Source organism: Bubalus kerabau, chromosome 11, assembly GCF_029407905.1.
Source record: "Bubalus kerabau isolate K-KA32 ecotype Philippines breed swamp buffalo chromosome 11, PCC_UOA_SB_1v2, whole genome shotgun sequence".
Lineage (NCBI taxonomy): Eukaryota > Metazoa > Chordata > Mammalia > Artiodactyla > Bovidae > Bubalus > Bubalus kerabau.
In genome coordinates, this window is record NC_073634.1 from 21,962,103 (window position 1) to 21,983,525 (window position 21,423).

At 44.2% G+C, this 21,423-nt stretch overlaps 1 protein-coding gene across 1 annotated transcript in view; it reads left to right on the forward strand.

The window, feature by feature from the left end:
* CRIM1 (cysteine rich transmembrane BMP regulator 1) overlaps window positions 1-20,643 on the forward strand; it is a 207,014-nt gene extending 186,371 nt beyond the window's left edge. Inside the window, exons 14-17 of the mRNA XM_055539793.1 lie at window positions 6,238-6,432; window positions 13,949-14,068; window positions 16,667-16,854; window positions 18,195-20,643. Of these exons, the coding sequence (XP_055395768.1) occupies window positions 6,238-6,432; window positions 13,949-14,068; window positions 16,667-16,854; window positions 18,195-18,371 (680 nt within the window). The 3' untranslated portion in view covers window positions 18,372-20,643. The remainder of the gene's footprint in view (window positions 1-6,237; window positions 6,433-13,948; window positions 14,069-16,666; window positions 16,855-18,194) is intronic.
* Window positions 20,644-21,423: the final 780 nt, after the last annotated feature.

Below are 21,423 nucleotides of genomic sequence, written 5' to 3' on the forward strand. Positions count from 1 at the left end.
CCCAAAGCCGTCCAATGTTCAGAGAGGCCCAGGCTTAGTCAAGACCACAGGAAGAGGGCTCTGTGTGTTCCTGGGAGGGTAAGAGAGGGAGCTGTTAGGTAGAGCTCCCAGGCGGCTCAGTGGTAAAGAACCTGGGTCTCCTGCATTGGCAGGTGGATTCTTTACCACTACACCATCTGGGAAGCCCCAGTGAGAGTTGCATTCTCAGCTCCTGCTTTCCACCAGCAGTTGACTGGCATCTGCCCACCCCTCGCCTACACCCATTGTTTGAACCTAATAAGAGAGCTTCCTGACCTCAAGTCAAAGTTAATTCTGTTGAAAATGAACTGAAGTTGAAGGTGAGATGTTTCCAAGACAATGTGCTGAGAACTTGAATGGGATAGAGATAAATTGGTAGAAGCAACTGGATATTGGGTCCATGGTAGTCAGCCCCCTCCCTGGAGGGGAAGAGCTTCATTATGACCCCTGAAACTCTTGGGGCTCCACCAGCCTGGCTGCCTTAGCACCCGTGCATGGAGCCTGCTGCAGCTTCAGCGTGTTGGTCCCAGTCAGTGGCTTTCACTGTTGCGTTGTCATCATATTGCTGCTGTGAACTCTTCATCTTCCTTGAATTTAGAAAAAGACTTATTTTTGTAACAAAATCAAGTGAGAAAGTTTAGTTTCATCTAATATGTAGTCAAAATTCTTCATTCATTCAACCCATTGCCTTCCAAGACAGCCAGAGTAGTTTCTCTGCTTTTATCATTTTATGAATACTCCTTGGGACAGTGATATCATACAGTAAGTTACTGATTGAGTAGTTACAGAGACACCAAGTTATGCTGCAGCTGAGCATTTGATCTCTGGCATGTCTTCCATGGTTTCATTTCTTTTCTCGCAGTCCATTGAAATTCCTCAGAGTGGGTCAGCAGCCTTCAGAAAGCACCACACATGTGACCATATTCTTTAGAAGCAGGCTTAGACTAAGCTGTTTCCTTCAGTGTATGTGTATCTGTGTGTGTGTGTGTGTGTCGGGGTGGGAGAGGCGGTGTTGGGGATAAGGGGGCAGGTGGATAATGCATGGACATGTCTGTTTGAGATAATTTAATATTTTTGCCTTTATCAAGAGTAACTCATAATCATTGCAGGAAAAAAAAAAAGAAAAGAAAAATTCACCCTTGGTTCTAATGGTTACTTACTGTTAACATTTTTATTTCTTTCTAGACAATTCTAAATTTTTCTTTTTGTGATTGAGCTTATACTACACATGATGCATTTTAATAGCTGCACAGTATTCTTTCATATCCGATTGTACCATGAGTCATTTCAGTAGTCCCAAGTTGTTGGACACACGTTTTTTTTTTCACCCCTAATTTCTTGCTATTATAAATAATATTGTGATGGACGTCTATGTAAACAACCTATTTGAGGTCTTTTCTGATTATTTCTTTGGGACAGCTGACTGAAAATAGAATTATTTGATCAAGGAAGTTTAAGGTTTGCAAAGATACATGAGGGGTACTGCCAGCTTTGCCTGTTACCCCACATCTTCACCACTGGGGACTAAAACGTGTCCCCTTTTACTTCAGGTCAGGCAGTCGCTCAGTCATGTCTGACTCTTTGTGACCCCATGGACTGCAACACGCCAGGCTTCCCTGTCCATTACCAACTCCAGGAGTTTGTTCAAACTCATGTCCATCGAGTCAGTGATGCCATCCAACCATCTCATCCTCTGTTGTCACCTTCTCCTCCTGCCTTCAGTCTTTCCCAGCATCAGGGTCTTTTCTAATGAGTCAGCCCTTTGCATCAGGTGGCCAAAATATTGGGACTTCAGCTTCAGCATTAGTCCTTCCAATGACTATTCAGGACTGATGTCCTTTAGGATGGACTGGTTGGATCTCCTTGCAGTCCAAGAGACTCTCAAGAGTCTTCTCCAACACCACAGTTCAAAAGCATCAATTCTTTGGTGCTCAGGTTTCTTCACTGTCCAACTCTCACATCCATACATGACCACAGGAAAAACCATAGCCTTGACCTTTGTCGGCACCACTTTTACTTGTTGAGCCCCAAATCAGTTCTGCCCTAGAGGCAGCTTCATGGTTGTGTTCATACAGAAAAGCAAAGAGTTTGAAGGTTAACCGCTGTACCGCTGATTGACCCACTGGAATATCTGGTTTGATAAGGCTTGACGAGGTCCTTGAAAGGCTCACCAGCTGTTTATTTCTTAAAGCAGGAAAGTGACTCATACATTGGAATTACTTCTGCATCACTTCCCATTCAGGAAACAGAGTCATCCTTCACGCCTCTGTCCCTCCCCCCATCCATATCCTGACCACTGTTTCTTAGAAATCGCTCTAAACCTCGTTTTGCCTCTCACCATCTCTGTCTCCGCATTACCATCTCTGTCTCCACATCACTCCAGGCCCGTAGAACATCCCATCTTCCTAATCCCATATTCCCATCTTCCTAATCCCATTTAGGCTTCTGTGCTGTCATATTCCCAGAGAAGGCAATGGCACCCCACTCCAGTACTCTTGCCTGGCAAATCCCAAGGGCGGAGGAGCCTGTGGGCTGTAGTCCATGGGGTCTCAAAGAGTTGGACACGACTGAGCGACTTCACTTTCACGTTTCACTTTCATGCATTGGAGAAGGAAATGGCAACCCACTCCAGTGTTCTTGCCTGGAGAATCCCAGGGACGGGGGAGCCTGGTGGGCTGCCGTCTATGGAGTCGCGCAGAGTCGGACACGACTGAAGCGACTTAGCAGCAGCAACTGTCATATTCCAGGGTTCTCTTCTTGAAGACAAAACTGATTAAGGCCCCTCCCCTGCAATGCAGGAAGGATCTAAATCTGTCATCGTTCTTCGTGGCCCTTTACAATCTGACCCCCGCTTCATCTGCAGCCGTCCTGCCTGCCCCCCTGACACCTTCAACTGTCCTTCTAGTGGGGCAGGCTCTTGGGCACACCACTGTCTGCTTTCAGTACCCTTCCTTCCAGCTTCTTCATCTTCTGCTCATCTCTCAAATAAAACTAAAACATCAAATCCTGGGCAAAGCCTCTCCCAGTTCTCCCAGCAGAGTTAGTTGCTCCGCCCCCTGAGTTGTGTTCTCCAGCTCCGCGTTGAATTCACGAAACAGTGGCTGCTGCGTGGTACCTGGTGAGGAGTCCCAGTCACCATAGCCTTTCTCCCCCACTTTTGCTCAGTCCTCTGGCTCAGGGTCCAGGTCCTGCCTTTTTTCCCCATTGATGATGTATGTTTGTAGAATAAATGAATGAATGTCTTTATAATGTTTACACAATTACTATTTTAATATCTTAATATTATAGATAATTTTAACCTGACTTGTATTAGCGTTAATTAGTTAAATGTCTTAAGATGTGATGGGTGTTTTTGCCTCGATCTTAAGAAAATACAGACCAGTGCTTGGCCTTGAGATGAACTTCTTTTATTAAAATGACTCCTCATCCTTCCTGTGGCTCTTTCTCATTGTCTTCTGCCTCTTCTCTAAGAAAAGAACTAGCAAAATACCTCTAGGAGGAGAAACACAAAGTAGATAAAGTGATGGACGAGATGAGGTGAGCATTGTAGCCTTCTCCTCGAAGGTTCTTGCACCGTAATGCATTACTCAGTTTTATGCAGTGATATTGGTCCATCATGTGAGCTGTTGCAAGGTGTATGGAAAATGTAATCAGTAATATTGCTTTATGAAGGAATGCTTCCTTTCATAAAGAATCCTCTGCATAATAGACTCTATAGATTTGATGGCAAATTTAATGTCCTCAATCAAGTGTTGGCTCGAGGTCAGTGTATTACTTGAATTAAGTTCATTAAGTGATTCTGCTCAGCCATTCGCTGTGTACATTTTGGGTATCTTAATAAAATCACCTCCTCTAAGGATTTCAGATTAGTGAAAACTTCTGCGATGAGTTTGATATGAAAGCCTCCAAATGAATTTTTAAGCTTACTGGTCCATGCACCAGAGCCCTTTCTATGGAATATTCCCAGATACAATGAAATACATTTTTAAAGAGATATTGAAAAAATTTCTGCTTACAACTAGAACTTTTTTTTTTTCACACAATAGCAGGATACAAAATCAAGTTCCCACAGACTGTAAACTAGAGATACTGGAACATATCCAGGGATTAAAACAAAGGTACAAAAAATTCATGGTCTAAAGATATTGAAATCATACAGAGTCTCTTCTCTTATTGCTGTGGAATTTTTACAACTAGAACTTAACTGTCTTCCTTACTGAACCTCAGGCAACAATAATGACAGAAATAGTGAAAAATATTGGGAAGCAGAGAGATTATGCATTTAAATACTTGACAGTCTCATTTCCACTATTACTTATAACACTCCATTATTGAGCGAAACTTCTGTCTTTGGCCACACAAAATATTAGAGTCATGAGACATTATTGGTGCCATCCATCAGGGGCATATGCTTGAGGGATTGGTAAGAGAGTATGGATTCCAAAGACTATTTCGGCCTGGGATCCTTCTCTGGAAGAGCTCCATGGGAAGCTTCCTGCTGGCTGCTCACAGAGCAATTCCAGCCTCCCGGGAACACTCGACTGCAGAGGGTGTGGGCCTGGTACCCTGCACAGAAGTGTCCCTCCTTGCCCCTCAGGCATTGTGAGTTCTGTCCTTTGTGCCTGGGCAGCAAACACCGCTCTGGCCAGACCTTCCTACATGCCTTCCAGGGAGAAACTGAGCTCCCCACCCCACTTCTTTCCTAAGGAACTTTCCTTCCAGATGCTTCTCAGGTTTTTCATTAACTAGTGACCAGTGGTGATGGGCTTCCCAGGTGGTGCTAGTGGTAGAGAACCTGCCTGCCAATGCAGGAGATATAAGAGATGCAGGTTTGATCCCTAGGTCAGGAAGATCCCCTGAAGGAGGATATGGTAGCCCACTCCAGTATTCTTGCCTGGAGAAGCCCATGGACTGAGGAGCATGGAGGACTACAGTCCATAGGGTCACAGAATCGGACATGACTGAAGCAACCTAGCATGCATGCAGTGGTGAGTGGAGCTGCCAGTAGAAGCTGAGCATAGAATTTCCCCAGGTTAGTATAAGTCGTCCCGTTATCAGCCTGGCCAGTGACAGGGAGGGGCTGCCCCACCCCATCCTGTGTCTCTCCATTGAGTGACCCCATCTCTGCTTTGCTGGTCATTGGGCCTCACTCTGAGTTCTGGAGGGAATGTGACCACTAGAAATAAGTTCAGATAAACCAGGAGAAGGTGTTGAATCAAAGAGAAAGGAACTTTCAAGGAAATGGTTGGGGGAAGGAGGATACAAGGACAGAGGAAAAAGCAGAATGTGTTACACTGTAAATTCTTACATCAGCCTGGTGGCTCAGATGGTCAAGAATCCGCCTGCAGTGCAGGAGACCTGGGTTCAGTCCCTGGGTTGGGAAGATCCTCTGGAGAAAGGCATGGCAACCCACTCCAGTATTCTTGCCTGGAGAATCCCTGTGGACAGAGGAGCTACAGTCCATAGGGTTGCAAAGAGTTGGACACGACTGAGCCAGTTTTGTGTAAATTCTTATATACAAAAACTGACTCTTAAAAAATGTATTGTTTTCACAAACCATGCTTTGCTGGAAATAATAGATTGAAATAAGGTTGTTTTTGAAGTAGGAATGTCCTGGTTGATGAGAGGGAAATGCATCCAGCATTCCTGTAAGATGAAGGAAATGGTTATCTCAGTCTGAGTTCCCTGCGGGAGAGCGCAGGAAACCTGCCGGCTTCCTGGGAGAGGCCATCGTCATTCCTTCCCCTCGCCTGCATCATCTCGTTACAGAGAGTAACTAGAGATGGAAGTTGTTTCTATAAGGATACTCAGCTGGACTTCTTAATCTCTTTCCACATGGAACAAAACCTCTGAACGCGTCCCCTACCTATTTGTGTTTTAGTTTTCCACGTGGCATGTTCAGCCGTCCAATGATTGAGTTTTTATGTTTTGTGATGGCAGTCCAATGACTCTTGGCCAGTGAGTACGTTTCCTGGCTGGCTGCTATAATTACCACCCTGCGTCAGCCTGGATGGCCCTTGAGCAGGTTCGGGCCACAAGATGAGTGTTCCGACGAGTCTGCTGAGCCAGGGGACTGGGGAAGCGGAGCTTTCACCCAGCGCTGGGCCTCCCAGAGCGTGCCGTGACTGCGCGGTGCTATCCCCTTTACGCCTCAACTATGTTGAAAAGTTGTGCTTGTCACATGGAGTGACTCCACCGTGTGTCCTCTTTTTTCCCTAGAGGACACAATCCCAAAGAAGGTGGTGTGCCACTTCAGCGGGAAGGCCTACGCTGACGAGGAGCGCTGGGACATCGACAGCTGCACGCACTGCTACTGCCTGCAGGGCCAGACCCTCTGCTCCACCGTCAGCTGCCCGCCACTGCCCTGCGTCGAGCCCATCAACGTGGAAGGCAGCTGCTGCCCCATGTGCCCAGGTATCTTAAGCTGCCACCCTGCCACTTTTCATCCTGTGAGGTTGATTTTAAGAGCAAACTAGAGCAGACTGAGAGCCTTCTGGACCCAACACTATGGAACTAATTCCTTTGGCCCAGAGAGAGGCATGGAGGGTAGCTTGAGAGACTGTGACCTCCACGTGAGCCCCTGATTTTGGTTCCATGCCAGAATTGCTCTGGTTCTTCTGATTGGCGTTCTCTAAAATGTCAGTGGCGGGCCTGATGGGTATACCCTTGTGCATATTAATGACATCTGCCGTATCCGAGCAGCACAGTTTGAGGGCAGTGTTGGCTGAGCCTCGTGACAAAGGTCCATGATCAGACACAGTAGGGGATACACTCGACAGCTCTTCTAAGGTGACTGTCTACCAAAACCAAAATGGAAGAGCTTCATTTAAAGAATACGATCCTGGCCCAGTCTCTTTAGTGCATCAGTTCTGGCAGTCCCAGGCTGTCTGCCCTGAACTTTCCATCTCTTCCCACCGAGGACAGGAACCACAGGGCACACCCCCAGCTGGCTGTTGCAGATGGATCACTTGTCTACATCTGTTTCCACATCCCACTGTTCACATCAGCCCAGTAATCCACCTCCCAGTTTAAACCTAAGCCCCCCTCAGCTGCCCAGATCCTCCCCCAGGCCTTCTGGATTCCCTGCCAAAACAGCTCCTTTGTTTTCTGCCCCTCATCCCAGCAATGCAGGGCCTGAGCCCTTGTCAAGACAGCGTCTGGGCAGTGTTTCAGATCGAAAGCCCTGGACACACAGACCGCGCAGGCAGTCCAGACCACACAGACTGAAGAGAGCGCTCTCTCTAGGAGCCCAGGGAGCTCCTTAGGAAGGCGAGAGCCCCTGCATCTTCACCCAGATTCTGTGTTTCCTTGTAGCATTGCATTGGAGACTCTGGCTCCGTGCAGCACAGTGGGCTAGAGATCACAGCAGCTTAGAAGGGCATCAATGCCGCACACTTGTAAAATGGGACAGTCAGTTAAATCTCAAGGGTTTCATTGAGCTCAGCACAGGTTTGCCTTTTGTTTAGGTGCTGTGTAAGCAAGACAATTCTAAAAATGTCTATTTATCCCCTAAAAAGAAGGGGATACTTAAAAAGGGTCAGGAGACTGAGCCCTTTTCAGATCCCTCCGTTGGGTGCTTTTCATGGTTTAGTCCCCTTGGCCTTGTTTATGATGTAGATCAAGGGTCAGAAGGTCGCTTCCATGTTGTATCGATAGATGTGCACATTGGAGAAACAATCTGCAAGTGTTTTGCATGAGAAGTATGAGGAGAAATGTATTTCCCATCCAAGTTGCTTTATCTAGTACGTTTCACCTGATTCCCAAGTTTCATACCAGTTTCCCTAGTAATATGCTTTTAATGATCTAAATGGTAAAACTTGATCTTATTTATTGAACCAAGATTCATTTCATGCCTGCTCAAGTAAGCACTGCTTGAGGCCTGGGGAAGACAGTGAATCCAGCAAGTCCCCATCCACACAGAACTGAGGTTTTCTTAGGGAGACACAGGCAGCAAACAGGGAACAGACGCACGATGAGGACACGGGCTGCGGAGCGACTCGCAGCCAGCCCTGGGTGGGGCGGGGGCAGCTGGGCAGAAGGGGCAGGGTGTTTGGACGATCCAGGAACCCTCACAGATTGCATGACATTTATAAGGGACCCAGAAGGATGGCAGGAATCATGGGTTAGGGGAGAACCTCTGCACATAAGCAGGATGAGAGCCCGGTGGGTGGGAATATGCCATGGATGCGCGGAGAGAGACAGGGAGGCTGTGTGGGTGGGACCCCTTGAGCAGGGAGGGTAACCAGAAGCAAGCAGAGAAGTAGCCATGCACCAAAATATGAGATTTCATGAGCAATTTTAGAATTTTATTGAGGTAAGATAGAAACTCTGGAGGGTTTTGAGTGGAGCAATGATGGAATGTTTCTTGCAGAAGTGGAAGCCGAGACCAGGGCAGTGGATGTGAGGTGGGAGAAGTGGCCGGGTTCTGATTCTAGTAAAAGCGTAGATTCCATAGGATTTGAACACAATGTGAGGAGTGAGAGGAAGAGGAGAGACACCATGAACAATTGTAATGTTTTTCACTAAAGCATGGAGTTGCAACTCTGGTGTAAAATCAGTTTGTTTGGGCATTTGTTTAGTTTGAAATCTCCATTGGACACCTGAGTGGAGGCAGTGAATAGACAGTGACTATCTAGAGCTCAGGAGAGAGATAGGAAATGTTTCTATAAACTTGAACATTGTCATAGATGGGAGGTTTTTAAGCCTTGAGACTGGACGAGGTCACCCAAGAAGTGAGTGGAGATAGAGAAGAAAAGGGAGTCTGGAACTGAGCCCAAGAACCCTCCACTTTGGGGATCTGGGCAGGTCGGGGAGAGAAAACAGAAAAGGAGCCCCTGCCGCCTGGGAAGACACCAAGAGCTGTGACCTGAGAGCCACCTGGAGAAAGGATTGGGGAAGTGGGGTGGGTGACGTCAGGTGAGAAGTCGGGACTGACCATGGTGCATTTAGCGTCAGCCATCATTTTGACGAGCCATTTCCCTACAGTGGTGGCAGCCAAGTCTGCTTCGATGGTTTCGAAAGAAGGGGTGGGTGGTGAACCAGAGACGACATCTCCACGGTGTTGTCTGGAGCACGCCACATCTCAGCTACAGACCCCGGTGCTCAATTCACAGACAGGATTTTCCTGTGCAGTAGAGGGGTCTGTCTGGGCAGCTTTCACTTGAAGAAGGACTGAGCTGGGCCTTGAAGGACAGGTGGGTTCTCTTCATCGGACTGAAAGAGTCACCTGACCAAAGACCCTGAGACGGAGTCCAGATGCCCCTGGAATAGGGAGTTCTAGTAGCAGGAGGTAAGGACAGAGGAGACAGCTTTGGTCAAGATGTTTAGGGCTTTAATATTCAGAGACGTAGATTTTGTCCTTTATCCTTCTCGGGAGGCTCCTTTTTAAACAGATGAGACACAAGATCGTGGAGGTGCTCTGGGGAGCCTCACAGGGTCTGCAGGAGGAACTGAAGCCAGGAGAGACCCGGGGCCAGGACAGCTGTGACTTGCCTTATAGACGTCCCAGGTGTGTGATGGGAGGACCCGAGTTCAGGTGATGGTGGCAGGAATAGAGGTAGGTCCAGTCTCCTCGACTGTGAGTGTGATAGAAGAGGGAATGCAGGTTTCACTGGCATCTGTTCACAACTAGAGATTTCTCCAGTGACTTCTCTGTCAGCGTGCACCGTTGGATTGGAACTTAATTTCTGTTAACTCCCCTTTCTGCTTCTGATGTATTACTGATGACTCATTTTTCCATTTTATCTCCACACATTTTGTAGTCAGTTGAGCTCTGCCACTTCACGTTTGACTAAGTGTGGCCTGCCAGGAAGCCTGGGCTCCTGTCCCAATTTCTCGTGGTCTCTCTGTGAAGTTTCAGGTGGCCACTTCTCCCCCAGATGGTTCAGGCTATTTGGCTTTGGCCCCTGCACACATCAGCTGACATTCTGAATAGCCCTGCCCTTACCAAGCATTTCTTCCTTTTGCCACCTCTGGATAAAAGTAAAAGACTTGTGAACTGGTTTGCTAGTCAATACTTGTCCCATTTTATAGAAAACTGAAGGTCAGAAAAGTTAAGCGAATGATCCAAAGCCACACAGCTCATTAGCAGAAGACCTGGGAGTCCTGGACCTGGGTTAACCTGGAGTTCCATCCCCGCAAAAGTGGTGTCCTCACCTTGCAAGTCCCAAGCACCCTGCCCCATATTCCAGAAACAGACATTTTAAGGAAGGTGAATCTTACAATGGGCCAGGTCAGTGCATCTGAATTTAAAATATGTCGCCACTAAGTTGTCTTAGGTTCCTCTGAAGTTCAGAGCAAACTGGACCCCAGTTGTAATTCTTAATTGTGACCGAGTGCTGTGATCTGTGCCTCTGGCCAGGGGAAGGTGTGTGTCACTCCTCTGTCATCGACAAGGCCAGCAGCTTTATAAAGGGCTGTTGCAGTAAATGTCAGAAGGGTTCTGTCTGAGAGTTGGGGTTGTTGCAGTTTCTGGCCGTGGCAGGCCTCTGTCTCGGCATAGAAACAGCAGCACCCACACTTCTTTTTGTTTCTCCAAGCATTTTTTTTTTTTTGGAAAGATTTATCCTTTTTAGCAAAAATGCTCAGAGGTGGCTTACCTCTTAAATTCACATTAAAGGAAATGACCCTCTCCCCTTAGACCCAAGAGCTCTGAACTGAGCTTTGAATATTTGGTGATAGAGGAGGTGGTATGGGTGGATTTTAATCAGAGCTGAACTGAGTTTAGCAGAGCAGATTGATCCAGAGGACAGGCTGTGAGCTGCCCAGTGGGGAGATGGAACTCATCACGGGAGGCCCATGAGGGCAGAATTGGTCTTGATCGTGACTGTGTGCCCCAGACTTAGCCCAGTGCCTGCCACGTAGGAAGTTTTGATGAAATGTTGGTTGAACGATGGTCATTAAGTAACCACAGAGTAAAACAGTCCTCCTCCATCCTGGGCAGATCCTTCCAACATTCCCAGCCATCGCAAGGTAGAGCCTTTCTAAGCACCTGGGGGAAGAGAACGCACGCTGTCAAGCCTGTGTGGTGTGGAAGGTTTCACTGAAATCTACCTCCAGGCAGGAAGGAGGCACAGGAATTTCAAAGTTGCTTCTCTCTGCTGCTGTCACCCAGGAAGGCTCTGAGCTGACCCCAGCCCTGGGGAACTCTGCAGAAGTCTTTGCTACTTCAGATCAGTTCAGTTCAGTCGTTCAGTCGTGTCTGACTCTTTGCGACCCCATGAATCACAGCACGCCAGGCCTCCCTGTCCATCACCAACTCCCGGAGTTCACTCAGACTCACGTCCATCGAGTCAGTGATGCCATCCAGCCATCTCATCCTCTGTCATCCCCTTCTTCTCCTGCCCCCAATCCGTCCCAGCATCAGAGTCTTTTCCAATGAGTCAACTCTTAGTATGAGGTGGCCAAAGTACTGGAGTTTCAGCTTTAGCATCATTCTTTCCAAAGAAATCCCAGGGCTGATCTCCTCCAGAATGGACTGGTTGGATCCCCTTACAGTCCATAGGACTCTCAAGAGTCTTCTCCAACACCACAGTTCAAAAGCATCAATTCTTCGGCTCTCAGCCTTCTTCACAGACCTCTCACATCCATACATGACCACAGGAAAAACCATAGCCTTGACTAGATGAACCTTTGTTGGCAAAGTAATGTCTCTGCTTTTCAATATGCTATCTAGGTTGGTCATAACTTTTCTTCTAAGGACTAAGCATCTTTTAATTTAATGGCTGCAGTCACCATCTGCAGTGATTTTGGAGCCCCAAAAAATAAAGTCTGACACTAGCTGCTGACATTCACAGGTTTTCCGCATGGCTCTCCTGATAGCCCTCTCTCCTGAGGCAGCTGCAGGTCAGTGGCAGGGCAGCCCCTGGGGTGATAAGGCAGCTCAAGGCTGTGTGTTGGACCAGGCAGGGCAGGGGCTCAAGACACCATAGCAAAGATGTCATGTAAATGTCAAGGGGCTTTCTTCCCAAATTCCTCCAGGAAATTCATATCATATTTCAAGATGTCTCAGTGGGCAAGCTAAACACCATCCCCACATACAGCCTAGAACCACCAAATCAGGTCCAGCCCGGACCTACCAAATTAGGACCTGTGAGCAGGTTTTATAAGGCCTCGGGTGACTCAGATATGATAGAAAAGTTTGGAATCACTAGTTGATACTCAGGCCCGTGCTTCTGTAAATGAAAATGTTTTCAGTAAACTCTCTTTTTGATTTCAGTGAGTTGTTGAACCTCTCAAAACTCTTAAGAGTGAGTAGTTCTTGCCGTGTCTGAGTACATGCATGCTAAGTTGCTTCAATCGTATCTGACACTTTGTGACCCCATATACTGTAGCCTGCCATGCTCCTCTGTCCAGGCAAGAAGAGTGGAGTGAGTTGCCGCGCCCTCCTCCAGGGGATCTTCCCAACCCAGGGATCGAGCCCATTGCCCCTGCGCCTCCTGCATTGCCTTGCAGACTCTTTACCACTGAGCTACTGGGGAGGTCTTGAAATTTAATTAAGAAAGTTAAAGCCAAAGTGACTTTATTCCTGGGGACAGTAGGAAGACCTGGGCTTTGGATTCACAGGACTGCATTTGAAGCCTGGCTCTGCCGTTCCTGGATGCATAACCTTGGGCAGTTAATGCACAGTGGAAGTTGAGTTCATACTCTCTTCTCTGTCACTTTTCACTCTCTCAAATCGGTCTTTTTTAAGGTTCACTTCTTGAAAGACTGGTAACTTTGGGATAGCCATCGATCACTCTAAGCAGAGAGAAATATTCTAACTTATAAAAACATACTTCACGTATTTTATTTTGGTCTAAATAAGGCTGTTTATTGGGCTTCCATGGTGGCTCAGATGGTAAAGAATCTGCCTGCAATGCCAGAGACTTGGGTTCAATCCCTGGGTTGGGAAGATCCCCTGGAGAGCACGGCAACCCACTCCAGTGTTCTTGCCTGGAGAATCCCATCAACCGAGGAGCCTGGCGGGCTACAGTCCATAGATTCACAAAAACTCAGACACAAGACTGAGTAACTAAGCACAGCACAGCACAAGGCTGTTTATTAGTATTTAGTATTGCCAATGTTGGGTAACCTTATTATAAAAATCAGTTAATAATATGGCAGGACTTGGCCAAGAAAAGTGTTTGATGCAGATTTCTGTTGTCATATGTTGGAAAAAGAGGTTCTTAAGAATTATTTCTTTAAAAAGTTGGCTAATTATTGTTAGCCAGATGAAGTTAGGAATATATTCCTGATACTTGGGTTAACAAATGTATCATTATTCTCGGTTTTGTTTCATGTTGTAGTATCTTGTTGATCAAAGTGTCTGTATGGTTGAGTTAGATAATATAAACATATTTACTCAAGTTCAGTTTCCAGTCTACATGGTTCCAGGAGTAACAGAGCAGACATGTAAGACTTAAATCAGGCAGCACCTTATGAGGTCTGCTGACGTCTATTCCTTTTGAGGGGAACAGAGTGAAGGGGAAATGAATAAAGAATGAAGGCACTTTAACTTTTTCACTTCCTGTGACATATTTCATATAAATGATTCAACACTCATGGATTAAAGAGCAACAGTTATTAAAGTATAATTTAGCTGATGGAAAGTAAAAGAAATCCTTTCATTTCAGCCATTGCCCATCAGCTTGCACAAATCTGTAGTCAGCAGCATTTGTTAGGAAAAAGCAGAGCTTTTGAGTTTGGTGGAGGAGTAAACTTCTTCTCCCCCTTTTAAAATGGCTGTAAGACATGTTTCCCACCCCTGCAAAGGGAGTGACTCTCAGGCATTAATGATGTCTGCAGAAACTGGATCTTTTGTGTCTCAGGACATGTTGTATTGTGTTGTAGTGAACTGAATGCACCGTCTACCTGGGTTGAGGAGACATAAGTCAATAAGGCGCTCCCCTCTAATCATCTCTTACAAAAAAAAATGTTCCCTTTTTTTTAGAAATGTATGTCCCAGAACCAACCAATATACCCATTGAGAAGACAAATCATCGGGAGATCGACATGGAGGTCCCCCTGTGGCCCACACCTAGTGAAAATGACATTATCCATCTCCCCAGAGGTGAGTGCCAAAGTCAGCAGATACCAGTTTATTTCACTGCAGGTGCTCAGTTAAAGCACAGTGGAAGCTGAGTTCTTACTCTCTCATCACTTTTCACTTCTCTCTAATCTGTCATGTGTATGATTTACTTTTTTTTTTTTTTTTTTAATTTTCAAAACTTCTTTTGAGTAACCTATTAAATCACATGTCCAAGTAATCTCAAACAACCAGTCCAGGAAAGACATGCTTGGCTGTAACATATTTAACAGCCTGGGATGATGAAGTAAGTCTGCAGATAAAATGCCTCTTTTCCGGCCCCACATGCTCAGAGACTTAGTGATGATGGAAAGAAATATGTTCCTGGTCATAAAAGCTTGGTATCTGGAATTTCTAAGCCATCTCTCAAATGTATGTATGTGAATAAACTTTGTAAGCAGAGTAATAATAAATTATTCACCTGCCCCTGTGGACCCTCTATCAAGCATTTATGCATTAAGATTGCCCTCTGCCTCCGGGCAGTTTTCACTCTGAGAGTTCAGTTTATTACTGATATGTTGGTTTTCCCACTCATCAGGCTTTTCCATGCTTCTTTTTTTCTTGCTCTGTCCTTTTAGTTGTGTGCAATAGAGATGTTATTCTGCCTCTCAGCAGCTAAGTGGCAAAGCAGGGCCAAGTTCCTGTCAGTCTTAACCTTCCATCTAGAAGTAGGTCTCTTGATCAAAATAGTGTAAGCTTGCTCTTAGCTATGACTCAGTACTGCCTCCTGTCTACTCCAAGAACATTTTCAAAGTCATTGTTGAGACAGTTTTTGTTATTTCTTTTGGAAGAAATTAATTCATCACTTGAGAGATTAATGATGGCTTACTTTAGATGTTGTGTAAGTGTTATGCTTGGATCCAGCCAGATGACCAGAGAGCCAAATTCCTGGACCCATGTTTTGGCTCCTTATATAATTGCTGACTGAAAGGCGCTTCCCCATTATGTGTACAGTCATTCAGTCAGTAAATATCAGCGCCTGCTCGGTGCCACATACTGCTCTGGGTGCTGAGTTTGGGCCACAAGAATAGCCCTTCCTTATTATGTTGAGGACTCTTGAGTTACATAGTAGTTGTGCTATAAAGTGGAGAAGGAAATGGCAACCCACTCCAGTATTCTTGCCTGGAGAATCCCATGGACGGAGGAGCTTGGTGGACTACAGTCCGTGGGTCGCAAAGAGTCAGACACGACTGAGCGACTTCACTTTGTGCTATAAAGACCCTTAGGAGAAATCTTGTGTGTTGGTACCAAGGAAATCTATGCTTCTCCTAAGCAGCTGCTTTGTTTTCATCTTAAAGACAGTGTGAATCTTATTGATGATGCTTGTTTCCATTTTGGCTTTGGCTGCTAGAAAGCTTAAAGCTAAATTTTATGGCCTGCTTTTAGGGCATAAAACAATTTAAAGACTAATTTTTTTTTTTAACAGATCTCAATTGAAGCTTCATTTTTCTTTCCCCAAGCCTCAATTTACTTTTTAATCTTATATATTCCTAAAAACACTTCCAATATCATTTATATTGTGGGAAGCTAAAAGTTCATCCTTCATTATATATTTGCACCCTGAATTCATCAATAGATGTTTATCTTTTTTGCATTTTTTTGATGCTGATAAATAGGTTTGCTTTTTTTTCCACCCCCTATAAAGTATTACCATCTATGGTGGCTAAAATGACTAGGAAAGGTCTCTTCTTTCCATCCCCCCACAAATACACAGAAGTATATTAATAAAAATCTGAGTTTTAAATTAAAGACAGTATTAACATCACAAAGCTGTGCTGCTTCATGAGCTGAGTCTTCAAAACAGTTCAGAATCAGGTCCTTTTGATTGTATGTGTGCCACGTCTTTCACTAACCTGGTCCTGACAACAGCAGTTTACTTCAAACAAAATAAGGACATTTTCAGAGCGCCCCTGATTGCTGTGTATTTACCTTGTTAAAGAATGGTGATTTAAAAGAACAAAAAGACCCATCGTTTATAAGAGCAAAATTAAATGTCCCTTATACAGGAAAATGATCTAACAGGCCCAGTTAATTTTTACTGTTTATGAAAAGTAAGGGTTTTTTGCTTAGAGCTCAGTAAACTGAACTATCAACCAACAGACCAAGCTTTTGATCCTGGCTTGGTTTTTACAAGTGCACTAATTAGTCTTATCTATTACACTAAGTAGATGCATGTACTTTTCTCGCCTCCTGTTTACTAGTATAAATAAGCAGGGAGGAAAGCTGATGTTTCTGTTTCAGAATCTTAGAAGGACCATAAAGGTTAACATTAATCAAAATATTTTTAAGTCATTTTTAAAGTCTACATAAGAATCTTATTTTCTTGACTAGCTAGAATCAGTATCATCCTGCCCAGTTATTAAAACTTCTCACCCTAATAGTTCCTTTTTTACATGCATCCTAAGAGTTCTGCCCTTTCGTAAGAGCTCTTTGGATCCACATTAGACTTTAATCATGTTTTAGCCTTAAAGTACTGGGAAGCAATAAAACCAAGCCACTGATCTCTATTTGCAGTGTAATTAAGATAATCCTTAAAAATTCTGGTTTAGGTAATAAATGCATGTAATATTTTTTTTCTCCTAGACATGGGTCACCCCCAGATAGATTACAGAGATAATACCAGGCTGAACTCAGAAGATTCTTCAGTGGACTCCATTGCCTCGGTTGTGGTTCCCATAATAATAGGCCTCTCTATCATAATAGCATTCCTGTTCATCAATCAGAAGAAACAGTGGATACCACTGCTTTGCTGGTATCGAACACCAACTAAGGTATTGTCCTGACAGTTTCAACCTCTTAAACAATCAAACTAGGAAAGCCTCCATGCTTGTGTTTCCTTAATTGCTGGATATCTGCTCTACCAGCCAAATTACTCTGCTGTTCATGGCCTCAAATGTACATCAGGCTGTAGTGATCAGATATATAGTACTTGCCTGGGGCTAGATCAGTCACTGAATGAATTCTCCATCATCCATCGGTTAACGAACCCGACCTTTTTCACAAGTCCAATTTCCTGAATTTAAAGTTTTCAAATAGGAATCAATCCAGGGGTATTTGTTTAAGTCATTGTTGTTTATATTAGAGATTAAAACTTGATCACTTGGTATTTCTCAATCATCTATCAAAATAGATGACTGAGGGTAGAAGGTCACAAGGGTAGGAGGCAACACTCAGAAGAGGGAAAGAGGAGATGAAAGCTCATGAAGATGTACAGAAGTCCAAAGGACAGGGAAACACGTCAAAGGCAAGCAGAGAGGAGAAGGGCAGCGACAGACGGAGACATTGTGTGAAATAATACGAGACAGGGTGGAGAAAACATGTATTTGCTGTCAGTACAAAGGGCTTCAATCTGCCTGTTTTAAAAAGTAGGAAGTAATTCATTTACTCAAGGAAAAAAGGCTGTTTTCAGTTCTTAAGGTTGTATGACATCTTATCATCCAGATAACCCTTTCACAGAAAATTTATCAGATGGAATAGCCTGCCTCTGATTTTTTCCGACAAATACGCGAATTGCCTCTGGGTTGGATACAGGGCTGTAGAGGACAGTCCCCACCTGCAGAGCTGGGGAAAGCCTGTGGCTGGAGACAGAGGGACTGGCCCAAACCGGGATGCTCATTCTATAGCCTGAGTGATTCAAAATGGTCCATTTATCTTAACAGCTGCTTACCTGGTACCTTCCATTCATCCTTCAACTCTCTTAAGGACTGATCTGTACTTCAAGGATTTGAAAATAATTATGTCACTTCAGTATTTTCTCAGTGCCTTTATCTCCTCGTTTGACATAAATTATTGGCATTTTACCTTTAAACACAGTTTTTCAGTATCCCAGTATAGTTGGTAAGACTTCCCCAGCAGTTCAGTGGTTAAAGTTCTCTGTTTCCACTACAAGAGGCACAGGTTCAATCCCTGATCATGGAACTAAGATCCTGTGTGCCATGCGGCATGCCCCACCCCCCCCCCAAAAAGAACAGGCTGTTACCCCATGTAGTCTGCTCATCCACGTACTGTGATGCTGTTATCTCACTTGAATGAGGCCTAGATATCTGTTGATTCAAGATACATAAAGCAGCTAATTCTTTATGGTTTTTTTCCCCCTCCTCCTATGAAATAGCCTTCTTCTTTAAATAATCAGCTGGTATCTGTGGACTGCAAGAAAGGAACCCGGGTCCAGGTGGACAGTTCCCAGAGAATGCTGAGAATCGCGGAACCAGACGCGAGATTCAGTGGCTTCTACAGCATGCAGAAACAGAACCACCTACAGGCAGACAATTTCTACCAAACAGTGTGAAGACAGGCGGCGCCAACGAGGTTCTGAAAGACAGAAAAACGACTCAGTCTGCTTTTTAAAAAGTAAACTCGAATTCGTGCACTTGCTTAGTGGATTGTGTTGGATTGTGACTTGATGTACAGCGCTGAGGACTTCCTGGGCTGGGCTCTGTCGGCGGCGGCATGCAGAGCAAGCATTCCCACTCCTCCTCAAGATCACTGACCAAGTGGTGTCTTAGAACCAAAGGTTTCAAAGTTGCTAAGATGTATTTGCTTATAATATAGCTGTAGAGAAACTTGGGGGCGGGGACAGTGAGTCTGGGAGAATGGGTGGGGGGGGGTGGTGGTGGAAAGACACAGTTGGTCAGCTCGGCTCGGGGAGAAGTCCAGTCCAGTGGCCCAGAGGATATCTTTTCCTGTTGCTTGGAAGACTGCACTGGTTGCTGCAAAGCTCAGGCCTGAGCAAGCGGGAGAACAGGCCTTGCAATCCTTCTGCCTGTAACCACCTTAGACTACCAGACAAGAGCACCAGACCCTTTTGATAGCCATCCCAGGCCTCAGGCCACACGCTTCTTTTCTATACGGTCACAGCTGCAGTAGGCAGTGGGAAGCAGGAGGCGTGGGGTAGCCGCGTTTCTCTAAAGCGGGTGATTAAGGATCTACACGGTTATACTTTTTGCTGCTTTCTTTTTTCTTCCGAGCCAATCAACCAGTTCCTAGCAGAGTCAGCAGATGATCAGGACCTGAGTCGTTTCTTGATGTGAGCACTGGAGCTTTTCTGCCGGTCACGTGGCAGGAAGGAGGAGAGGGTGAGGTCACCAGGCATTTCCAGGGCTACACTTCCTTGTTGTCGCTTTCTTCTGTTCTGTTGTTGGTTGTTCATAGTTTTCGTTGAAGCTCTAGCTTAAAAAGAAACTTTTTTTAAAAAAAAAAAAGACTGTTTGGGGATATTTTTTTTTCCTTCTTATATACTGAATCTACAAAATAGAAACTACTTCATTTTAATTGTATATTATTCAAGCACCTTGGTTGAAGCTCAAAAAAAAAAATTATGCCTCTTTAAACTCTAGCAATTATAGAAATATTTATGTAACTCTTATGCTTCAGAAAAACAAAAGTATTTGTGTGCGTGTGTATATAATATATATATGCATATATATTTATACACATACAATTTTATGTTTTCCTGTTGAATGTATTTTTATGAGATTTTAACCAGAACAAAAACAAACAGGCATTCCATCACAAATTTTTGACTAACACAAAATCTCATTCTACCTGCAGTTTAATTGGGAAGAAAAATGTGTGTGTGAGTGTGAGTGTATGTGTGTGTATGCACACGCCTTGAGCAGTCAGCCCCATACCTGCCATGGAGAAGGTATTCCTTTATTAAATTCTTCCTCATTTGGATTTGCTTTCGGTTTTCAATTCGCTCACTGGCCAGAGACATCGATGGCAGTTTTAGCTGCATCACTAATCAGCTCCTGGATTTCTTTTTCTTCTTTCAAACAACTGTTTGAAACAACTACTGGAATATTGTCCATAAGAAGCTGGAAGTTTGTTGTAGTTTGCCTCAGATATAACTGACTGTATACTATAGTGTTAAACTTTTCAAACAGCTCTTAGCACTTTTATACTAATTACCCATTTGTTGCATTGATTTATTTTTCTTTTAAAAATGCTTGTTGTGAAAGACACAGATACCCAGTATGCTTAATGTGAAAAGAAAATGTGTTCTGTTTTGTAAAGGAACTTTCAAGTATTGTTGTAAATACTTGGACAGAGGTTGCTGAACTTTAAAAAAAATTAATTTATTATTATAATGACCTAATTTATTAATCTGAAGATTAACCATTTCTTTTGTCTTAGAATATCAAAAAAAAAAAAGGAAAAGAAAAAGGTGTTCTAGCTGTTTGCATCAAAGAAAAAAAAAGATTATCAAGGGGCAATATTTTTATCTATCTCCAAAATAAATTTGTTAATGATATGCTACCAAAATAGATTTACATCAGCCTGATTAGTATAAATTTTTGTTGACAATTAACCATTCCTGGCATAAAAAGTCTATCAAAAAATTGTAAATGCTTGCTTTTTGTTTTTTTCAATCATGGCCATATTATGAAAATACTAACAGGATATAGGACAAGGTGTAAATTTTTTTTATTATTATTTTAAAGATTTGATTTATCCTGAGTGCTGTATCTATTACTCTTTACTTTGGTTCCTATTGTGCTCTGTAAAAGAAAAACATAATTTCCTGAAGAATAAAATAGATACATGGCGCTTGGCGTGCACTGTAGTTCTACAGTTTTCTTCAAAAAACAAGGCTGTAAGAGGATTACCTGCAACTTGATTCTTGGCAGCAAATAAACACTTTGAATCCAAATCACATGATGTCGCTTTCAGAAAGATTCTGTCTGAGATGTGAAAGATGATGACTCATCCTTTTATTTTAAGGTTGCCAGTTCCATGAATCTCCAGCATCACAAACAGCCCCATTGCTTTGCTCAGAAGGCAGGCCTTTCCCAAGGAATCCTTGTGAGACAAAAAAGGGGCCTCCCCGGACCCCAATGCCCACTGCTAAGTGTACAGCCCAGGGAGGCTGCTGTGAGGGAAATTTAAAACCTACCTGTTGTCAGTCACCAAATAGCCCGTCTCATCATTAGTGTCATCCATTGTGTAGGAAAAGAGCTGCAGTGGGAGCTCTAGGGTTTACTGCTGAGGAGTAATGAGGTTACCAAGCAAAATCAGGGAACCCTCATTAAAAAGGGACTTTGAGTTGATCGGAAAAAATAGCATTCTTTTCATACAGTTCAGATGCATCAACTTAAGGAACTATAAACTATTGTTGAGTGGCTTCAGAAGACAGCTCTTTTGCATTTACTATGTCCTCTTGTATGACAATTTTATTGGTAAGAATCTTCATCAGTCCAAGAGCATGGGACAAATTGTTCACATATTCACTATGAAGACATGAATAAAACAAGGAACCATGTCCACTTCCACATAGCCCTAGAGAAAGGCTGACATGCTCTGCTGGCATCAAACTCCAAACTGACTGTTGCCGTCTTCAT